The 17,778-nt window shown below is 44.5% G+C and overlaps 1 protein-coding gene across 2 annotated transcripts in view; it reads left to right on the forward strand.

The window, feature by feature from the left end:
• APAF1 (apoptotic peptidase activating factor 1) overlaps positions 1–17,778 on the forward strand; it is a 175,986-nt gene that overhangs the window by 94,900 nt on the left and 63,308 nt on the right. For both annotated transcript variants that reach the window (XM_077472319.1, XM_077472318.1), the window contains exon 15: positions 5,941–6,072. In XM_077472319.1, the coding sequence (XP_077328445.1) occupies positions 5,941–6,072 (132 nt within the window). The remainder of the gene's footprint in view (positions 1–5,940; positions 6,073–17,778) is intronic.

A 17,778-nucleotide genomic window follows, 5' to 3' on the forward strand; every position in this document is an offset into this window, starting at 1 on the left:
GCGCCGCTCTCCCTCCTCACAGCAGAGTTCTGCTTTCCTTTGATTTAAAAAAAAAAAAAAAAAAAAAAAAAAACCATCCTCCCCCAGCAGTGCCATCCTGCCCCAGTGCCACCTGCCCCCAGTGCCACGTGTCATCAGTGCCACATAGTGCCACGTGTCATCAGTGCCACATAGTGCCATCTGTCATCAGTGCCACGTATCAGTGCCATTTGTCATCAGTGCCACCTGTCAGTGTCACGTGCCATCTGTTGTCAGTGTCACGTGTCATCAATGCCACTTATCAGTGCCATCTGTCATCAGTGTTACACGTCATCGGTGCCATGTATTAGTGCCATCTGTCATCGGTGGCACGTATTAGTGCCACGCATTAGTGCCATCTGTCATCGGTGCCACGTATAAGTGCCACGTATAAGTGCCACGTGTCATCAGTGCCACATATTAGTGCCACATATTAGTGCCATCTGTCATCAGTGCCACGTGTCATCAGTGCCACGTATCAGTGCCATCTGTCATCAGTGTCACGTGTCATTGTCCTGGTGCTTCAAAAGTGTAATAAATAGTCAACAAGTTAGATGTGTAATTTATGTTCCTAGAACACATGATGGCGCTACCTGCATGTTGGGCCTCTCTATGTGGCCAGGCTGTGAAAAAGTCCCACACATGTGGTATTATAATACTCAAGAGGAGTAGCAGAATTTTTTGGGGGGTGTCATTTGTGGTATACACATGCCATGTGAGAGAAATAACCTATTACAATGACAATTTTGTGGAGAAAAAAAAAAATGAAAATTCTTAATTTTGCAAAGAATTGTTGGAAAAAATGACAACATCAAAAAGCTCACTATGCCTCTTACTAAATACCTTGGAATATCTACTTTCCAAAAAGGGGGTCTTTTGGGGGGTATTTGTACTTTCCTGACTTGTTCGGGTCACAAGAAGCGAGATAGGCCACCAGTACATCAGATGTGATCAATTTTGTGCGAATCGCACCACAGCTTGTAGACTCTCTAACTTTCACAAAGACCAAATAATATCCACTAATTTGGGTTATTTTTACCAAAGATATGTAGCAGTATAAATAGTGGCCCAAATTTATGAAGAAAAATTAATAATTTGCATAATTCTGTCACAGAAACAAAGAAATATGCGTTTTTTTTCAAAATTTTCGGTCTTTTTTCATTTATAGCGCAAAAAATAAAAACCCCAGAGGTGATCAAATACCACCAAGAGAAAGCTCTATTTGTGGGAAAAAAAAGGACAAAAAATTCATTTGGGTACAGTGTTGCATGACTGAGTAATTGTCATTCAAAGTGTGAGAGCACCGAAAGCTGAAAATTGGTCTGGGCAGGAAGGGTGTTTAAGTGCCCAGTAAGCAAGTGGTTAATAACGACGCTGTATATCATGTCTAAATCCGTGTCTGTAGTGCATGTTCAAACCTTAATACCATTAATAACATGTTAGATTTTTACTCCAGAGGTATATAATAAATTTGGCTATTCTAGAGAAATGCTATAAATACAGTTTAGTTATACCCATTTGATTTTAGTCGACTAAAATGTACTGGAGATTTTAATTGACTAAAATACCACTAAACTTAAAACCAGAAGACGAAAATATGGCTAAAACTAAAAATTAACATTGGTCCCCAGAAAAGTAAAAAAGGAAAATCTTCCAGTGGGTACACTAGTTTTGGTGACCTGGGAGTCCCCACAAAATTCCCTTTTTTAATTTGCAGGGATTTCCTCACACTTCCTGTTTGGATTTGGGAGAGGAAGAGAAATCTCCACAATGGGACACAGATGATGGGGGGGAGAATCTAACAGGGAATATAACCTTCCCTTGCTCTATCCAAAATGGGAAAAAAAAGTTTTTTGCTTATAGTTCTACTTTAAAAGTATCTGGTTTGTGTAAAAAGATACACTCAGACAGTTTTTAACCTCCCTGCCGATATTCCCGAGTCTGGCTCGGGGTAAGATTTCATTGCCATAAGCGGTAACCCCGAGCCAGACTCGGGATCACATCGCTGGATGGAGGGTGTTACCTACCTTGTCCCCTGGATCCTGCGATGTCTCCCCGCACTGTGACCTGCGAGCCGCTGTGTCTTGCTCGGTCTGTGACAGTGCCGAGTTCCGTTCCCTGCGAGCGTTGCGATGCACGGGGACAGAGTTCGGCGCCAAATTCAAAAAGTAAAAAACACAGTATACTGTATCCTGTATGTACTGGATCAAATAATTACACATCCCCTTTGTCCCTAGTGGTTTGTCCAGTGTCCTGCATGCAGTTTTATATTATAAATACTGTTCTTCATGCCAGGAAACTGGAGATTGTCCATAGCAACCAAAAGATTTCAGTTTACATCAAAAGTGGTTATAGACCAGCTAGAAAACAGCGATAATAAATTAGAATCACTCGCAGAATTGAGCGATAATAATTTGTGGGGAAATTCGTCACCAAACACTAAAAGTAATGACAGCGACAATTCTGCAACTCAGCAAATTTCAGTGTTTTTGATTTGATTACATTATTGAATCATTTTTATTATTATTTGATTATTTGTTAATTATTATATATTATATATATATATATATATATATATATATATATATATATATATATATATATATATATATATATATATATATATATATATATATATATATATATATATATATATTATATATATATATATGATTTCATATTTCAAATTTTCATACCCGGGATGTCTATTAGACTCTGATGTGGATGGATTTAAGTGAATTATTTCTAAGAATTGCAGGCCTACAATATAAAACGCCAAATTTCCATGCAAAATAATTGTACCGCTTTCAGCACCTAAAATCCGACATAATCCTACTGCCAGGGAGGTTAAGTCTGTATGTCTGTGATCCACTATCCTCATGAACTGTATCTGTGTATATCGTCCTAAACTCAGATCACGCTATAGATGAGTCCAGATCTATTTTTGGGTCTAGGTTTCTGCCCACATGGTTGCCTGCCAAATCTCCATGTCTTTTGCCTTTGCAAATGCATAACAACACTATTTTTATAATTTTAGGGAAGAAGACTTTGGAAATCCCACATCATACCCAATGCATATAGCACTATCTCTGTTTAAAATCTACAGTATATCGTGGTTTAGAAATAAAATTTCTTTATCATACATCAGGGGACACAGAGTTAGGCTAATATTCATTACTTACTGGGTTATACGGCATCTTCAGGTGAATGGACACTGGTAGGCAAAGTCTTTAGACAGGTAGTCCGCCCCTATATAACCCCTCCCATACTGGAAGTACTTCAGTTTTTTTACCAGTATCTGCAAGGTGGATGGGTACGTTTGTTGAGCTTTCTAGAGCTCCAGGTCTGGAGTCCCAAAACGGTTACATAGTTACATAAAAAAAAAGACACAAGTCCATAAAGTCCAACCTATGTGTGTGATTATATGTCAGTATTACATTGTATATCCCTGTATGTTTCGGTCGTTCAGGTGCTTATCTAATAGACCACCACCTGTGGAAGGGAATTCCACATCCTTGTCGCTCTTACCATAAAGAGCCCTCTACTTAGTTTAAGGTTAAACCTCTTTTCTTCTAATTTTAATGAGTGGCCGCGAGTCTTGTTAAACAGTGTATAGATTGCATTCCTATTTTTGCCACCCAAATGCATTATTTTAAATTTTTCTGCATTGAACCTCATTTGCCATGTAGTTGCCCACCCCATTAATTTTGCTCAGATCTTTTTGCAAGGTTTCCACATCCTGCAGAGAAGTTATTGCCATGCTTAGTATCGTCCACAAATGCAGAGATTGAATTGTTTACCCCATCCTCCAGGTTGTTTATGAACAAATTAAATAGGATTGGTCCCAGCACAGAACTCTGTGGGACCCCATTACCCACCCCTGACCATTCCGAGCACTCCCCATTTATCACCACCTTCTGAACTCGCCCTTGTAGCCAGTTTTCAATCCATGTATTCACCCTATGGTTCATGCCAATGGACCTTATTTTGTACAGTAAAAGTTTATGGGGAACTGTGTCAAATGCTTTTGCAAAATCCAGATACACCACGTCTACGGGCCTTGCTTTGTCTAGCTGGAAACTCACCTCCTCATAGAAGGTTAGTAGATTGGTTTGGCAAGAACGATTCTTCATGAATCCATGCTGATTACTGCTAATTATACCATATATAGTCTTGTATATAGTCCATTATCATCCCCTCCAAGAGTTTGCATACTATTGATGTTAGGCTAACTGGTCTGTAATTCCCCGGGATGTATTTTGGGCCCTTTTGAAATATTGATGCTACATTGGCTTTTCCCCAATCAGCTGGTACCATTCCAGTCAGTAGACTGTCAGTAAAAATTAGGAACAATGGTCTGGCAATTACTTGACTGAGTTCCCTAAGTACCCTCGGGTGCAAGCCATCTGGTCCAGGTGATTTATTAATGTTAAGTTTCCCAAGTCTAATTTTAATTCTGTCCTCTGTTTACCATGGAGGTGCTTCCTGTGATGTGTCTTGAGGATAAACACTGCAGTTTTGGTTACTGAAGCCCCCCAATTCCCTCGTGAAGACTGAGCAGAAGAATAAATGCAATTCCTTCGCCATCTCCCCATCCTTTGTAACCAGATGTCCTTCCTCATTCTTCATGGGGCCAATATGGTCTGTCCTCCCCTTTTTACCATTTACATATTTAAAAAATTTCTTAGGATTTTATTTTTTTTTGCTCTCCTCCGCTATGGTGTCTTTCATGTTTTATCTTAGCCGTTCTTATTGCACCCTTACATTTCTTGTTGCAATTTTTATGAAGTCTGAATGCTGATAATCCCTCAACCTTGTACTACGACATCCTCACAGAATCGCGCCCCCTGGGGCACACACGCTGGGGTATCCATGACTGCCGGGTCCATACCCATCCATACCCAACCATACTCGGCCATACCTAGTCATGCTTGGCCATACCCAGCAATACTCGGCCATCCTCATTCATGCTCATCCATGCCACTACAGTGCCCATCAATGTCTCACAAAAGTGTAAGAGGTAGTCAAGGAAGAGGGAGGGGCCAGGAGCTCCAGCTAGGGACGTGAGAAGAGGAGGATCTGGGTTGCTCTTTGCAAAACCACTGCACAGAGCAGGTAAGTATAACCTGTTTTGTTATTTTTAAACAAAAAAAACAGGACTTTGGTGCCACTTTAAAGGGGAGGTCCACACTTAAAAAAAAAAAAAAAAAAAAAAAAATGCATAAAAAGGCTCCAAAAACAAAAAAAATTTTTTCACTTACCAGAAATGGCTGTTGCTAGGCAGATCGTCCTAATCTGCCTCTTCCTATTCCACTGTGATCTTCGGTCTTCTCCCCTTCGCATTGTCTTCTGGTGAATGGGGCGCGGTGTGTTGTGGGAACTGTGTGTGTCCCACAACACAGCATGCCCCATTCACAAAGTGCTGCACGACTTACGCATGCGCAATAGGAAACAGGCAGTGAAGCTGCAAGACTATACTGCCTGTTTCCCTTACATTGAATGGCTGCGCCATGGCCCAAGAATCGAGGGACGGGTCGGCCTCGGGTGACCGACATCACAGGCACCCTAGAAAGGTAAGTGCTTATTAAAAGTCAGCAGCTACAGTGTTTGTAGCTGCTGACTTTTATTTATTTTTTTCTTTGCTGGCCCATCACTTTAATATGCAATCTTTAATTTTTAACTTTTTTTTTTTTTTTTAAGGTATGACCATAATAAAGAGAGAGCATACGCTAATGCCTGTAATGCCTGAATTATTCTGATACTATGTCACGTTGCTTTATGGCTAATAATGTATATGTAAACACCCTGTCATCTGGAGCATATAACTGCCTAAAATTGACTTGCATTAGCTAGACCTTTGATATTATTCAAGTGCCTGAAGTCAAAACAATTAGTACTATAGTTTTTTTCTATTTCATTTAGATTTGGAACGCATTGACTGGGACGCTCATAAGGGAGTATGTGGAGCACTCAGAGCAGGTCACATGCTGCCAATTCACCAATGGAAACTCCCCTTCCCTGCTGGCCACCTGTTCCTATGACTGCACACTCAAAGTATGTAAATCTGCTCACAGACAAAGCTCAACTGCTACACTTCACATTGTCATTATTTTTACTACAGTTTATGTTGATTGTTATTATTTTTAGCTAGGCAGAAAAAAGAGTGGTGTAGTTTGGACAGCAGCATTTTCTGCTTGTTTCCCTAGTAATTACTATGCATGCTCACTGGGGTAGAAAGCAGCAGTGCTGTAATTACCATGCACTTAAGTTGTCTGTAAAGCAAAGTCGAAATAATTATTATTAGGCTGCTTGTTCTTGAAATATTAAAAGAATATTCCACAGTGAATCTGCTCAGTTAACTCCATACAAGCCTGGTGCAAAACAGTTTTTTTGTTTTTGCACTTCCAGCTTAAAATTGGCATAAACAATAGGGTAACAGGGATGAAAAACTTATCATGTTAATAACACATTTACAAAGGTAAATTCTAATAACTGTGTGATCAAAATAAAATTGGCATATAATGTTCTGTTTTACAATGGAATCTCTGCTTTCTGACTTAATTCATGTAAAATGTAAAATTTATTTGTTTATAGATGTTTCTTTGGTATAAGAAAATTGGACTCGTCCATGTACAGTATTCTTACTTCTGTTTTCCTATTTTCACTGTGAAAGAGAGATGTCATTTGACATTTTACTTGCTCTGACACCTGCAGGTGTAACCTGGTACCACAGGCTGAACTATAAAATATGATACTCTAAAGCTCGGATATGCAAGCTGTTGCAGAACTACAAGTCCCATGAGGCATAGCAAGACTCTGACAGCCACAAGCTTGACACCTAGAGGCAGAGGCATGACGGGACTTGTAGTTTTACAACAGCTGGAGGTCAGCTAATTGCATATCTCTGCTCTAAAGCCTTAAATCAGTGGTTCTCAAATCCTGTCATCAGGGCCCACTAACAGGCCAGGTTTGCGAGATAATTGAAATACATCACAGATGATATAATTTGCTGCTCAGTGATTGCAATATTCTAATCTGCATCTCCCTAGGGCAGTGATGGTGAACCTTGGCACCCCAGATGTTTTGGAATTACATTTCCCATGATGCTCCACTACACCGCAGAGTGCCAGAGCATCATGGGAAATGTAGTTCCAAAACATCTGGGGTGCCAAGGTTCGCCATCACTGCCCTAGGGTAATACTTAAAAATCTGGCTTGTTATTGGGTCCTGAGGACAGGATTTGAGAACCACTGCTGTAAAGATAACCAGTTGCCAATGGACATCTGTTAGTAATCTCTACACTTAAATTGTTCAGCCTTTACTTTCAGTAATTACTTTTTATTATTTACTTATATTTTGTCCCCGTTACACCAGAAGTGTCATACACTGCAACAGTCCTGTTTTATGCCAGAACTTGTGGATAACAGACAACTAGATAGAAAACTATCATCATGAATGGGCTCCCAAGATTACATGAAAGAAATTGAAAAGATCAGTTCATTGACTGTTGTACCCTCCTCTAATTGGGCAATGTCTCTTATGCTGCGTGCACACGATCAGATTATCCGGCAGACTTGGTCTGGTGGACCAGAGTCCGCCGGACAATCCGCCCGTGTGTGGGCTCCTGCGGACTTTTTGTTCCCAAAAGTCCGGCGGACTTAGAAGTCTTGACGCAAAATGCGCCCGTCTTTGTGCTAGTCCGCCGGACTTTTGAAATGAACGGACTTGCCCACACACGGAGTAAAGTCTGTTCATTTTGAACGTGGCTCCAGGTAGATGGAGCTAGCGAAGGAAGTGAATGTCGCCGCCTCCATTGGTGAGATTGACACCTTGCGAGCCCCATCACCTGGTATGGATTTAAAGGGGAACCCCTATGCAGAAAAAGCGGCGTGGGGGTCCCCCCAAAGTCCATAGCAGACCCTCATCCGAGCACGCAGCCCGGCCGGTCATGAAAGGGGGTGGGGATGAGCGAGCCCCCCCCCCGAGCCATACCAGCCCGCTTACCCTCAACATGGGGGCGTGCTTTGGGGAAGGGGGCCAAAGCACCTTGTCCCCGTGTTGATGAGGACAAGGGCCTCTTCCCGACAACCCTGCCCATTGGTTGTCGGGGTCTGCGGGCGGGGGGCTTATCACAATACTGGAGCCCCCTTTAATAAGGGGGCCCCCAGATTCCCGCCCCCTACCCTTTGTGAAATAAAGTGTACATAAAAAAAAACACAACACAGGTTTTTAAAGTATCTAATTAGACAGCTCCGGGGGTCTTCTTCCGACTTTGGGGGTCTTCTCGCCAGACTCCTCTGATATCTTCTGCTCTTTTGCTAGTTCTTTTACTAGCGGAGGAGCCCGGCTTTCTCTTTTATCACCGCCCCCGTCCGGGGGTCTTCTTCCGACTTCGGGGGTCTTGTCCTGCTCTTCGGTTCTTCTTGCCAGCCCTCCGATTTCTTCTTCCAGCTCTTTTACTAGCGTTGGCCCGGTCTATACTGCTACCTACAGGAGGATTGGCCGTTGGTAAAGAAAAAAAAATACTGTAGGCCAGCTTGGGATACATCTTCCTTATATAACCCATACTAATGAATTCTATAAGGGAGTAAGCTGTCACACAAGAAGTCGCGTGATTGGTGAACATGTTGGGCCGAACTTGGGTGATGTCATAAAGTGGAGACAAGCTAGGAAGTGGCCTTTTGTAAAGGTGTATGTACAGTGCATCCGGAAAGTATTCATTTTGCTTTTTCCACATTTTTGTTATGTTACAGCTTTATTCCAAAATGGATTCAATTATTTTCCTCAAAATTCTTCTTGTTTATAATGACAATGTGAAAGGAAGTAAATCCTTTGCAAATGTATTAAAAAATAAATAAGGAAAATAATCACGTGTACAGAAGTATTCACAGCCTTTACCTTTGTTGAACCACCTTTTGGCACCAATTACAGCCTCAGGTCTTTTTGAGTAAGGTGTGGCAAGCTTGTAGCATCAATTATTGAGCAGTTTCTCCCATTCTTCATTACAGGACCTCTCAAGCTCCATCAGGAATGGGAGCATTGGGGCACAGCCATTTTCAGATCTCTCCAGAGATGTTCAATCAGGTTCAAGTGTGGGGTCTGGCTGGGTCACTCAAGGACATTCACAGAGTTGTCCCCTAGCCACTGCTTTGTTATCTTGGCTGTGTGCTTGGGGTCATTGTCTTGTTGGAAGATGAACCTTCGCCCCAGTCTGAAGTCCAGAGCGCCCTGGAGCAGGTTTTCATCAGGATGTCCCTGTACATTGCTACATTCATCTTTCCCTCAAACCTGACTAGTCTCCCAGTTCCTGATGCTAAAAAATATCCCCACAGCTTGACACTGCCACCACCATGCTTCACTGTAGGGATGGTATTGGCCAGGTGATGAGTGGTGCCTGGTTTCTCCAGACATGAGCCTTCGATCTTTTTTTTTCTTCCGACCAGAGAATTTTGTTTTATATGGTTTGAGTCCTTCAGGCGCAGTTCGGCAAACTCCAGGCAGGCTGTCATATGTCTTTTACTGAGGAGTGGCTTCCGTCTGGCCACTCTACCATGCAGACCTGATTGGTGGAGTGCTGCAGAGATTGATGTTCTTACGGAAGGTTCTCCTCTCGCCACAGAAAAATGCTGGAGCTCTGTCAGTGACCATCGGGTTCTTGGTCACCTCCCTGATTAAGGCACTTTTCTCCCGATTGCTCAGTTTGGCTCAGCGGCTCGCTCTAGGAAGAGTCCTGGTAGTTCCAAATTTCTTCCATTTACGGATGATGGAGGCCACTGCGCTTATTGGGAACATTAATGCTGCAGACATTTTTCTGTACCCTTCCCCAGATCTATGCTCGATACAATCCTGTCTCCGAGGTCTACAGACAATTCCTTGGACTTCATGGCTTGGTTTGTGCTCTGACATGCATTGTTAACTGTGGGACCTTATATATCATGTCCAATCAACTGAATTTATCACAGGTGGACTCCAATCAATTGTACAAACATCTCAAGGATGATCAGTGGAAACAGGATTCACCTGAGCTCAATTTTGAGTGTCATGGCAACTGTGAATACTTGTGTACGTGTGATTTTATTTTTTTATTTTTTTATATATATATATTTTTAATACATTTGCAAACATTTCAAACAAACGTCTTTCATCTTGTCATTTTGGGGTATTTGTAGAATTTTGAGGAAAATTCATGAATTTAATTGGGACGCCTGCCTTTGCCCGCACATGAACTATATATATATATAAAATACATAACTGTATCTTTCTCTTATATTCACCGACCGACACAGCTCCTCTCTGTAACCAAATGGGTTGTTAGCCCTATCACTGTAATACTAGGCAAGTTGTAATACAACACTTCAGAACTTTTAGTTCTGCCCATGGGGCGGTCCCTAGGCTACAACTCACAGCATGCTCAGGCAGAACTCGGTTTTTTTCTTGCCTAGTGAAGGAGATGGACCTAGGAACCCTGTGGGCCCATAGGTCTGTGTTTTTTTTTTTGATGCAGAAGCCTGGCTTTTTGCGCAAGATGAATGATCCTGTGATCTTCTATCAACAGACGGCTGGGTGACAGGCTGGTTCACTTATCCTTGTAGTCTACCCAGTCCGGCCAGCGAGCGTGTGCAGGTGGCAGCTAAGGCTCGGCAGGCCACGACATGCCTCAGCTCCAGAGGTGGTCTGTGAGGTTTATACTCCGGGGCGTACATATGGCCGGGCTACTGATGTCTTGCGTCACAGTATGCCGAGGCCAGTAGTCTTCCCTGTACTGATCAGGAGCTGGAATGTCTCCCAGCTTCAGGACTGGTAAGTACAGCTCTCCCTGCCTGGCAGGGTGGAGCAGCTGGGCATTCCCTGGGAGGTCGATTCGGGGGCACCTGCGGACTGCGCAGTACCTATGGACACCCTTACGGCGGCCCTCAATTCGTTCGTTGCCAAGATAGAGGCGGTGCGTGGGAAGAAAGGTGCTAAAAAGAGGCCCCTGCCCCCCCCCCCTCCTCTGGGGAGAGCTCTGACGCAGACTCGGGTACTGCTGAGGCCGATGACCCCTGCTCTGTCTTGTCAGATGACGCTGACCAGGACCGTGAGGACAAGTCTGGGTCCGTGCACGATAAAGCGCTAGTTGGAGCACTTATCACAGCTGTGCATGATACCCTGAAGATTCAGAAGCCAGTGGATCCCTCTGCTGATGTACAGGTCCCTTTTGGGTCCCGCAAGCCAGCATGTTCACCTAAGGTGTTCCCGTATCTGACTTATTTTGATAAGTTAATTTAAAAGAAATGGGGTCGCCCGCAACGGACCTTTTCGGTCCCCAAATACATGGCAGTGCGTTACCCCTTTGAGGAAAGCCTTCTCAAGAAGTGGTCGGCTCCTCCGGTCATGGACCCCCCAGTATCCATGTTAAATAAAGTAAATACGATCCCGGATTGAGGGGACTCCTGCATTCAAGTATCCTACATATAGGAAGGCCGAGGCGGTGGCTCATTCCTTGTTTACGGTTGTGGAGTCAGCCGTGCGACCTGTACTGGCATCCGCACTGGTGTCACAGACACTGACTGAGTGGGTTAAGTTTCGCACTGTGAATTGGGAGAGCAACAGGCCTCCCCTGTCTGCGTGGCAGACCAACTAGTGCAAGGCCTTAAGTACATTTGACACGGTCCTGGATACTCTCCCTCTGCTATCCAGGGCTTCGGTGTCGGCTGTGGTGCTGAGGTGCCTGATTTGGTTAAAATGCTGGTCTGCTGACCAGGCATCCAAGAAAACCCTGACGGATCTTCCCTTCCTTGGCGACCGGCTCTTTGGAGCCTTGTTGGATGACATTATTAAAAATGCCACTGGTGGTAAGAGTACTCTACTCCCACAGGTCAGGAAGGCTAAGGAGCCACGCCGCCCTCTTTTTCCGCTCACAAGTGACTTTTTCGTCTGCCCTGTGCTTCGACAAAACGTCCCCAGCACCACAGGCCACACTTGGATGTTCAAAAGCGTCCCTGGAACCGCAAGCCTAATAAGCCTGCGAACAAAAGTGCTACCACATGAAGGTTTGCCCCCACCCATGTCTCGGGTGGGGGGTCCCCTTCGGGAGTTTGCAGCCGGGTGGTCCTCCCGGTTATCCGACCAATGGGTCTGCGATCTGATTTCCACAGGCTACAAGATAGTTTATCTCGGCCGCCAAACAGATTTTTCTCATCCAGCATACCCGTATCCCTGGTTCGCCGGGAGGCCCTGTTGGGGACGGTAAGGGACTTGCTGAATCAGGGGGTGATTTACCAGTTCCGGAATCGGAACGCTTCCAGGAATTCTACTCAAATCTGTTTGTGGTTCCCAAGAAGGAAGGGGTACGTCCGATCTTGGACTTTAAATCCCTAAATCACTTTGTAAAAGTGCAGAGGTTCAGAATGGAATCAGTTCGCTCAGTAGTCGCTGCACTCAATCAAGGGGACTCCCTGACATCCAGGATGCGTACCTGCACATACCCATATGCCTTCGGCATCAAAAATGTCTGCGTTTGGCAGTCGGGGAAGCCCATTACCAATTTGTGGCTCTTCCCTTTGGCCTGGCATCAGCCCCCCGAGTCTTTACCAAGGTACTGGCTCTAGTATTGGCGTTGCTGCGACAACGCAGGATCGCGATCATGGGCTACCTGGACGATCTCCTGAGAGCATCTTCCGCCTCAGAATTAGAGGAGGATGTGGCGATCACCATGCAGACCCTGCAAGAATTTGGGTGGCTGTTGAACCTAAAGAAGTCGGTGATTGTGCCGACCCAGCATCATGGAATACCTAGGTTTGCTATTGGACTCCAGGGAAGCAAGAGTTTTTCTCCCTTCAGACAAACTGCAGACTCTCAGATCTGCGGTCAAACTACTGTAGTACCGCAAGTGGTCGTCGCTCTGCTTTTGCATGCGAGTAATGGGACTCATGGTAGCCTCCTTCGAGGCAGTACCTTATGCCCAGTTCCACACCAGAGTCCTGCAGAAGGAGATCTTGTTGAAATGGGACAAATCTCAGTTGTCCCTGGATCGACAGATCCAGGTGAGCCAGCCAGTCAGGGACTCTCTGATCTGGTGGTTGAGGTCCCCGGTGATTCAGTCCGGAAAATCGTTCCTTCCTCTGAAATGGACGGTGATCACTACGGACGCCAGTCTAACCGGCTGGGATGGAGTGATGGGGATTTTGTCGGCTCAGGGCCTCTGGTCGACGGGAGAAACAAAGTTGCCAATCAATCTGCTCGAATTGAGAGCTATCAGGCTGTGCCTCCACACATGGTCGTTGAGTCTTCTAGGGTGTCCGATCAGGATACAGTCGGACAACGCCACGGCTGTGGCGTACATAAATCACCAAGGGGGGGAACAAGAAGCTCAACCGCTGCTCCGGAGGTCGCTCGCATATTTCGGTGGGCAGAGCGACACGTACTGGCCTTGTCCGCCATTTACATCCCAGGGGTGGAAAATTGTCAGGTGGACTATCAGAGGCGGCAGATGCTGGACCCAGGAGAATGGGCATTGCATCCGGAGATATTCAGGCAGCTGTGCCTGAAGTGGGGAACACCAGATGTGGATCTATTGGCCTCCCGTCTCAATCGGAAGGTGATAAGATTTGTGCCCAGGACAAGAGATCCGTGGGCAGACTCGTCAGACGCGCTGGTGGCTCAGTGGGATCAGTACCAGCTGAGCTACGTCTTTCCTCCACTGAAACTGTTGCCACGTCTGCTTCGCAGAGTGGAAGCCGAGGAGATTCCAGTAATCCTGGTTGCCCCAGATTGGTCTCAGCGGGCCTGGTACGCGGACCTGGTGCGTCTGGTGGCAGACGCTCCCTAGCGACTGCCATTGCGAGAGGACCTCCTATCTCAAGGTCCAATCTTTCATCCTGTTTTACCATTGCTGGCTTTAATGGTATGGCTATTGAGAGCCAGGTGTTGAGGTACCAGGGTCTGTCGGACTCGGTGATCCCAACTATGTTGAGGGCGAGGAAATCTTCTCGGAAGAGATACCATCGTACCTGGAAGGCCTACATCTCCATGTGTGAGTAGAACGGATGGCATCTGCGCTCCTTTTCCATATCCAGGATCCTGCTGTTTCTCCAGCAAGGAGTTGACCAGAGATTGCCATTAAGCACCATCAAAGGGCAAATTTCAGCTTTGGCTGTCTCTTTTTTTTTTTTTTTTTTCAACGACCCCTGGCATCGCTTAGTGAGTACCTTCGTTCAGGCGGTATAACATGTAGTCCCTCTGGCGCGTCCACCATTACCCCCATGGGATTTGAACCTGGTGTTGTCTGCGCTTCAAAAACCGCCGTTTGAAAATATCAGGGGGATTCCCCTGTTGACTCTTTCCCAGAAAGTGGTCTTTCTAGTGACCATCACATCGGCCAGGAGGGTTTCGGAACTGGTAGCCTTGTCTTGCAAGTCGACCTTATCTGGTCATCCACAGGGATAAGGTGGTGTTGTGTCTGCAACCGTCCTTTCTACCGAAGGTGGTCTCGGCTTTTCATATCAATGAGGACATTGTATTACCATCGTTGTGTCCTGAGCCGAAGCACCCCAAAGAGGTGGCCCTTCACGCACTCAACGTGGTTAGGGCTCTGAAGGTGTATTTGTCTGCCACGGCTCCCTTTCGGAAGTCAGACTCACTGTTTTGTTTCAGTGGCTGGTCCAAAGAAGGGTATGGTGGTCTCGTCGGCCACCATTTCCAGGTGGATCAGACAGATTGTAGTACAAGCCTACGCCTTGAAGGGGCAGGTGCCCCTTTTTCCGGTCACAGCCCACTCTGCAAGGGCAATCAGAATGTCTTGGGCCTTCCGACACCAAGAGTCGGACGCTCAGGTGTGTAAGGCGGCGACCTGGTCGTCTGTCCATACGTTTACCAAGTTCTACAAGGTAGACGTCAGTGCATCAGCTGATGCCTGTTTTGGTCGCAAAGTTGTGCAGGTGGCCGTTGAGTTGCAATTAAATATGCAATCTGTATTTTTTTTCCTGTTTTTTTTATAAAAACGCAGTTCTGTTAGGTTAATGCACTGTTGCATTACTTCCGCATATGGTTGCGATCTTGGGGATCCCTCCTGTTGAGGATACCCGGTCATATGGCGGTGGTTTTTCACACACTTTTTTTTGTGGGTTTATTTTCGCTAGTTCCCACTTGCCATGGTGGATGAAGTTTTTATGCTGTTTTTCCCACCCTCGTTTGGCACTGCTTGGGACGTCCCATTTGGTTACAGAGAGGAGCTGTGGCAGTCGGTGAATATAAGAGAAAATAGGATTTTTTGCCGTAAAATCCTTTTCTCTGTAATTCACTGACCGACACGGCACCCGCCCCTCCTTTTTTTCTCTACGTTATACTGCTTGTTGACGTACTGAGTTCTGCCTGAACAGGCTGTGGGTTGTAGCCTAAGGACCGCCCCATGGGTGGAACTAAAAGTTCTGAAGTGTTGTATTACAACTTGCCTAGTATCTCCAGTGATAGGGCTGACAACCCATTTTGTTACAGAAAGGAGCTGTCGGTCGGTGAATTACAGAGAAAAGGATTTTACGGTGAATACAAAAATTCTATTTTTTTTAATATCAGATCTGCTGCAGTTGTGAATCCCCCACCAATGCTGTGAGGTAGGTAGTATTGTGATGAAGAGTTTAACTGCGTTGACCCTAAAGAGTGATATTGACCTTACCACGTGAACAGTTTTAGTTGTGATTCATGAAGAAAAAAATTGCTAATTCGTTCATCAAAACTCAAAATAATGAAAAATAAAAAAACAAAAATAAAAATCATGTGTTAACAATAGTCCCAATAGCCCTCTTCACAAAATGTTTATCCGAATCCCCTGTGCACAAATTCACATCCCTGACTTGAAAAACTTTTCACCACTTTCCAAAATGGACACTCACCAGAGCCAAGGAAAAATTGCGCCTTTGGTTTATACTGGGTTAACCACTTCACTCTAATGGATATATCTGAGACTCCAAATTAGTTGCCACTGGTTACTCCTTACTCCTTCACATTAGTCTCTTTATCTCATGAAAAGCAGACATCCATCATTGTGCAACATATTTTTAAAATGTATTAAATCAATAGAGTAAAAATATAGTATATCCACTCACAAGTCCGGTGCATTTAGACAGCAGTGTGTTTTTGGCACCTTGCATGCACTGTTCCATCTCCCAGGATCGGCGTGCAGTCCAAGCCTCTATCTGGTACTGGTTGGGGCAGGGAGTGACGTTGGCGCTTACCCAGAAGCCTCTGTGTGTTTCGCATCCAATCATGCATCATCAGGAAGCTTCTTTGGGGGAATCGCCAATATACCTATTAGAGTGGCATGGTTAATCCAGTATAAACCAAAGGCGCAATTTTTCCTTGGCTCTGGTGAGTGTCCATTTTGGAAGGTGGTGGTACTTCACGAATTGGTGAAAAGCTTTTCAAGTCACGTATGTGAATTTGTGCACATGAGATTCTAATAAGCATTTTGTGAAGAGGACTATTGTTAACACATGATTTTTATTTTTTTTTTCGTTTTTTTTTTTTTCATTATTTTGAGTTTTGATGAATGAATTTATTAGCAATTTTTTTCTTCACGAATCAGAGATAAAATTGTTCACATGGTAAGGTATATATCACTCTTGCAGTCACACTCTTCATCACAATACATCCCAGTCTTAAGCCTGGTACACACGATCAGATTGTTGGCCAACAGAGCTTCAGACTTTTGTCAAAAGGGCATGTGCCTAAAACTTGTCTTGCATACTAATGGTACACAATTGTCGGTCAATAAACACGAACGTAGTGACGTACTACGTGGAATTTCAGCTCTTGAGCACCACCCTTTGGGCACCTTCTGCTAATGTTGTGTTTGGTCAGCAATGATTGCGAGCATGCATGTTTGTACTTTGGACTTTTGTGTGACAGACTTGTGTACAGACAATACGAAAATCTAACAGATTGTTGTCCGCCAAAAATTTACTAGCCTGCCATCTAACATTTGTTGGCCGAAAGTTGGGCAACAATTGTCGGAAGGAGCATACTAAGGGTTGGATTTTAGACCAACAGTCTGTCATCACACAATCCCCTGCCAATAATCGGATCGTGTGTCTGAGGCTTAAGACCCCATACACACTCTGCAGATGTTTGCCTGATTGCATACAAATTGAAACTCTTAAGGTTTGACCTCATATTATATGGTTTTGGTAAATCCGGAAGACAAAAATCTGCAGAAAATCTAATAGTGTGTATGTATGGAGTCTAAAGCCTTGTACACACGGTACGAATGTTGGAAAACCGAGCATCTGATTTTTGTCAAAAGAGCATGTGCCAGGATCTTGTCTTGCATACTAACGTTGCACAAATTGTCATGCCACAAACAAACTTAGTGACGTACTATGAGGAATTTCAGCTCTTGAGCGCCACCCTGTGGGCCCCTTCTGCTGATTTCGTGTTTGAGCAATGATTCTGAGCATGCGTGTTTGTACTTTCGACTTTTGTGTGACGGATTTGTGTACTGACCAGCTGAAAATTTGACGTGGAGCTGTCGTTTGACAAAAATTTACTAGCCTGTCATCCATTTGTTGGCCGCAAATTGGAAAACATTTGTTGAAAGGAGCATACTAACGCTAAGAGCTTCAGGCAGACAGTCTGCCAAATGACAATCCTTTTCTGATTTTTGTACCGTGTGTATGAGGCTTTAGACCCCATACACACTATACAACTTTTGTCTGATTGCCTTTAGCTTTACCAAAACCATGTAGTGCAAGGCCCTGCCTGATTGCATACAAATTGAAACGCTTA

This window comes from Lithobates pipiens, unplaced genomic scaffold, assembly GCF_037356315.1.
Source record: "Lithobates pipiens isolate NorthernLeopardFrog02 unplaced genomic scaffold, aLitPip1_a1.2 Scaffold_8, whole genome shotgun sequence".
NCBI classification, from domain to species: domain Eukaryota; kingdom Metazoa; phylum Chordata; class Amphibia; order Anura; family Ranidae; genus Lithobates; species Lithobates pipiens.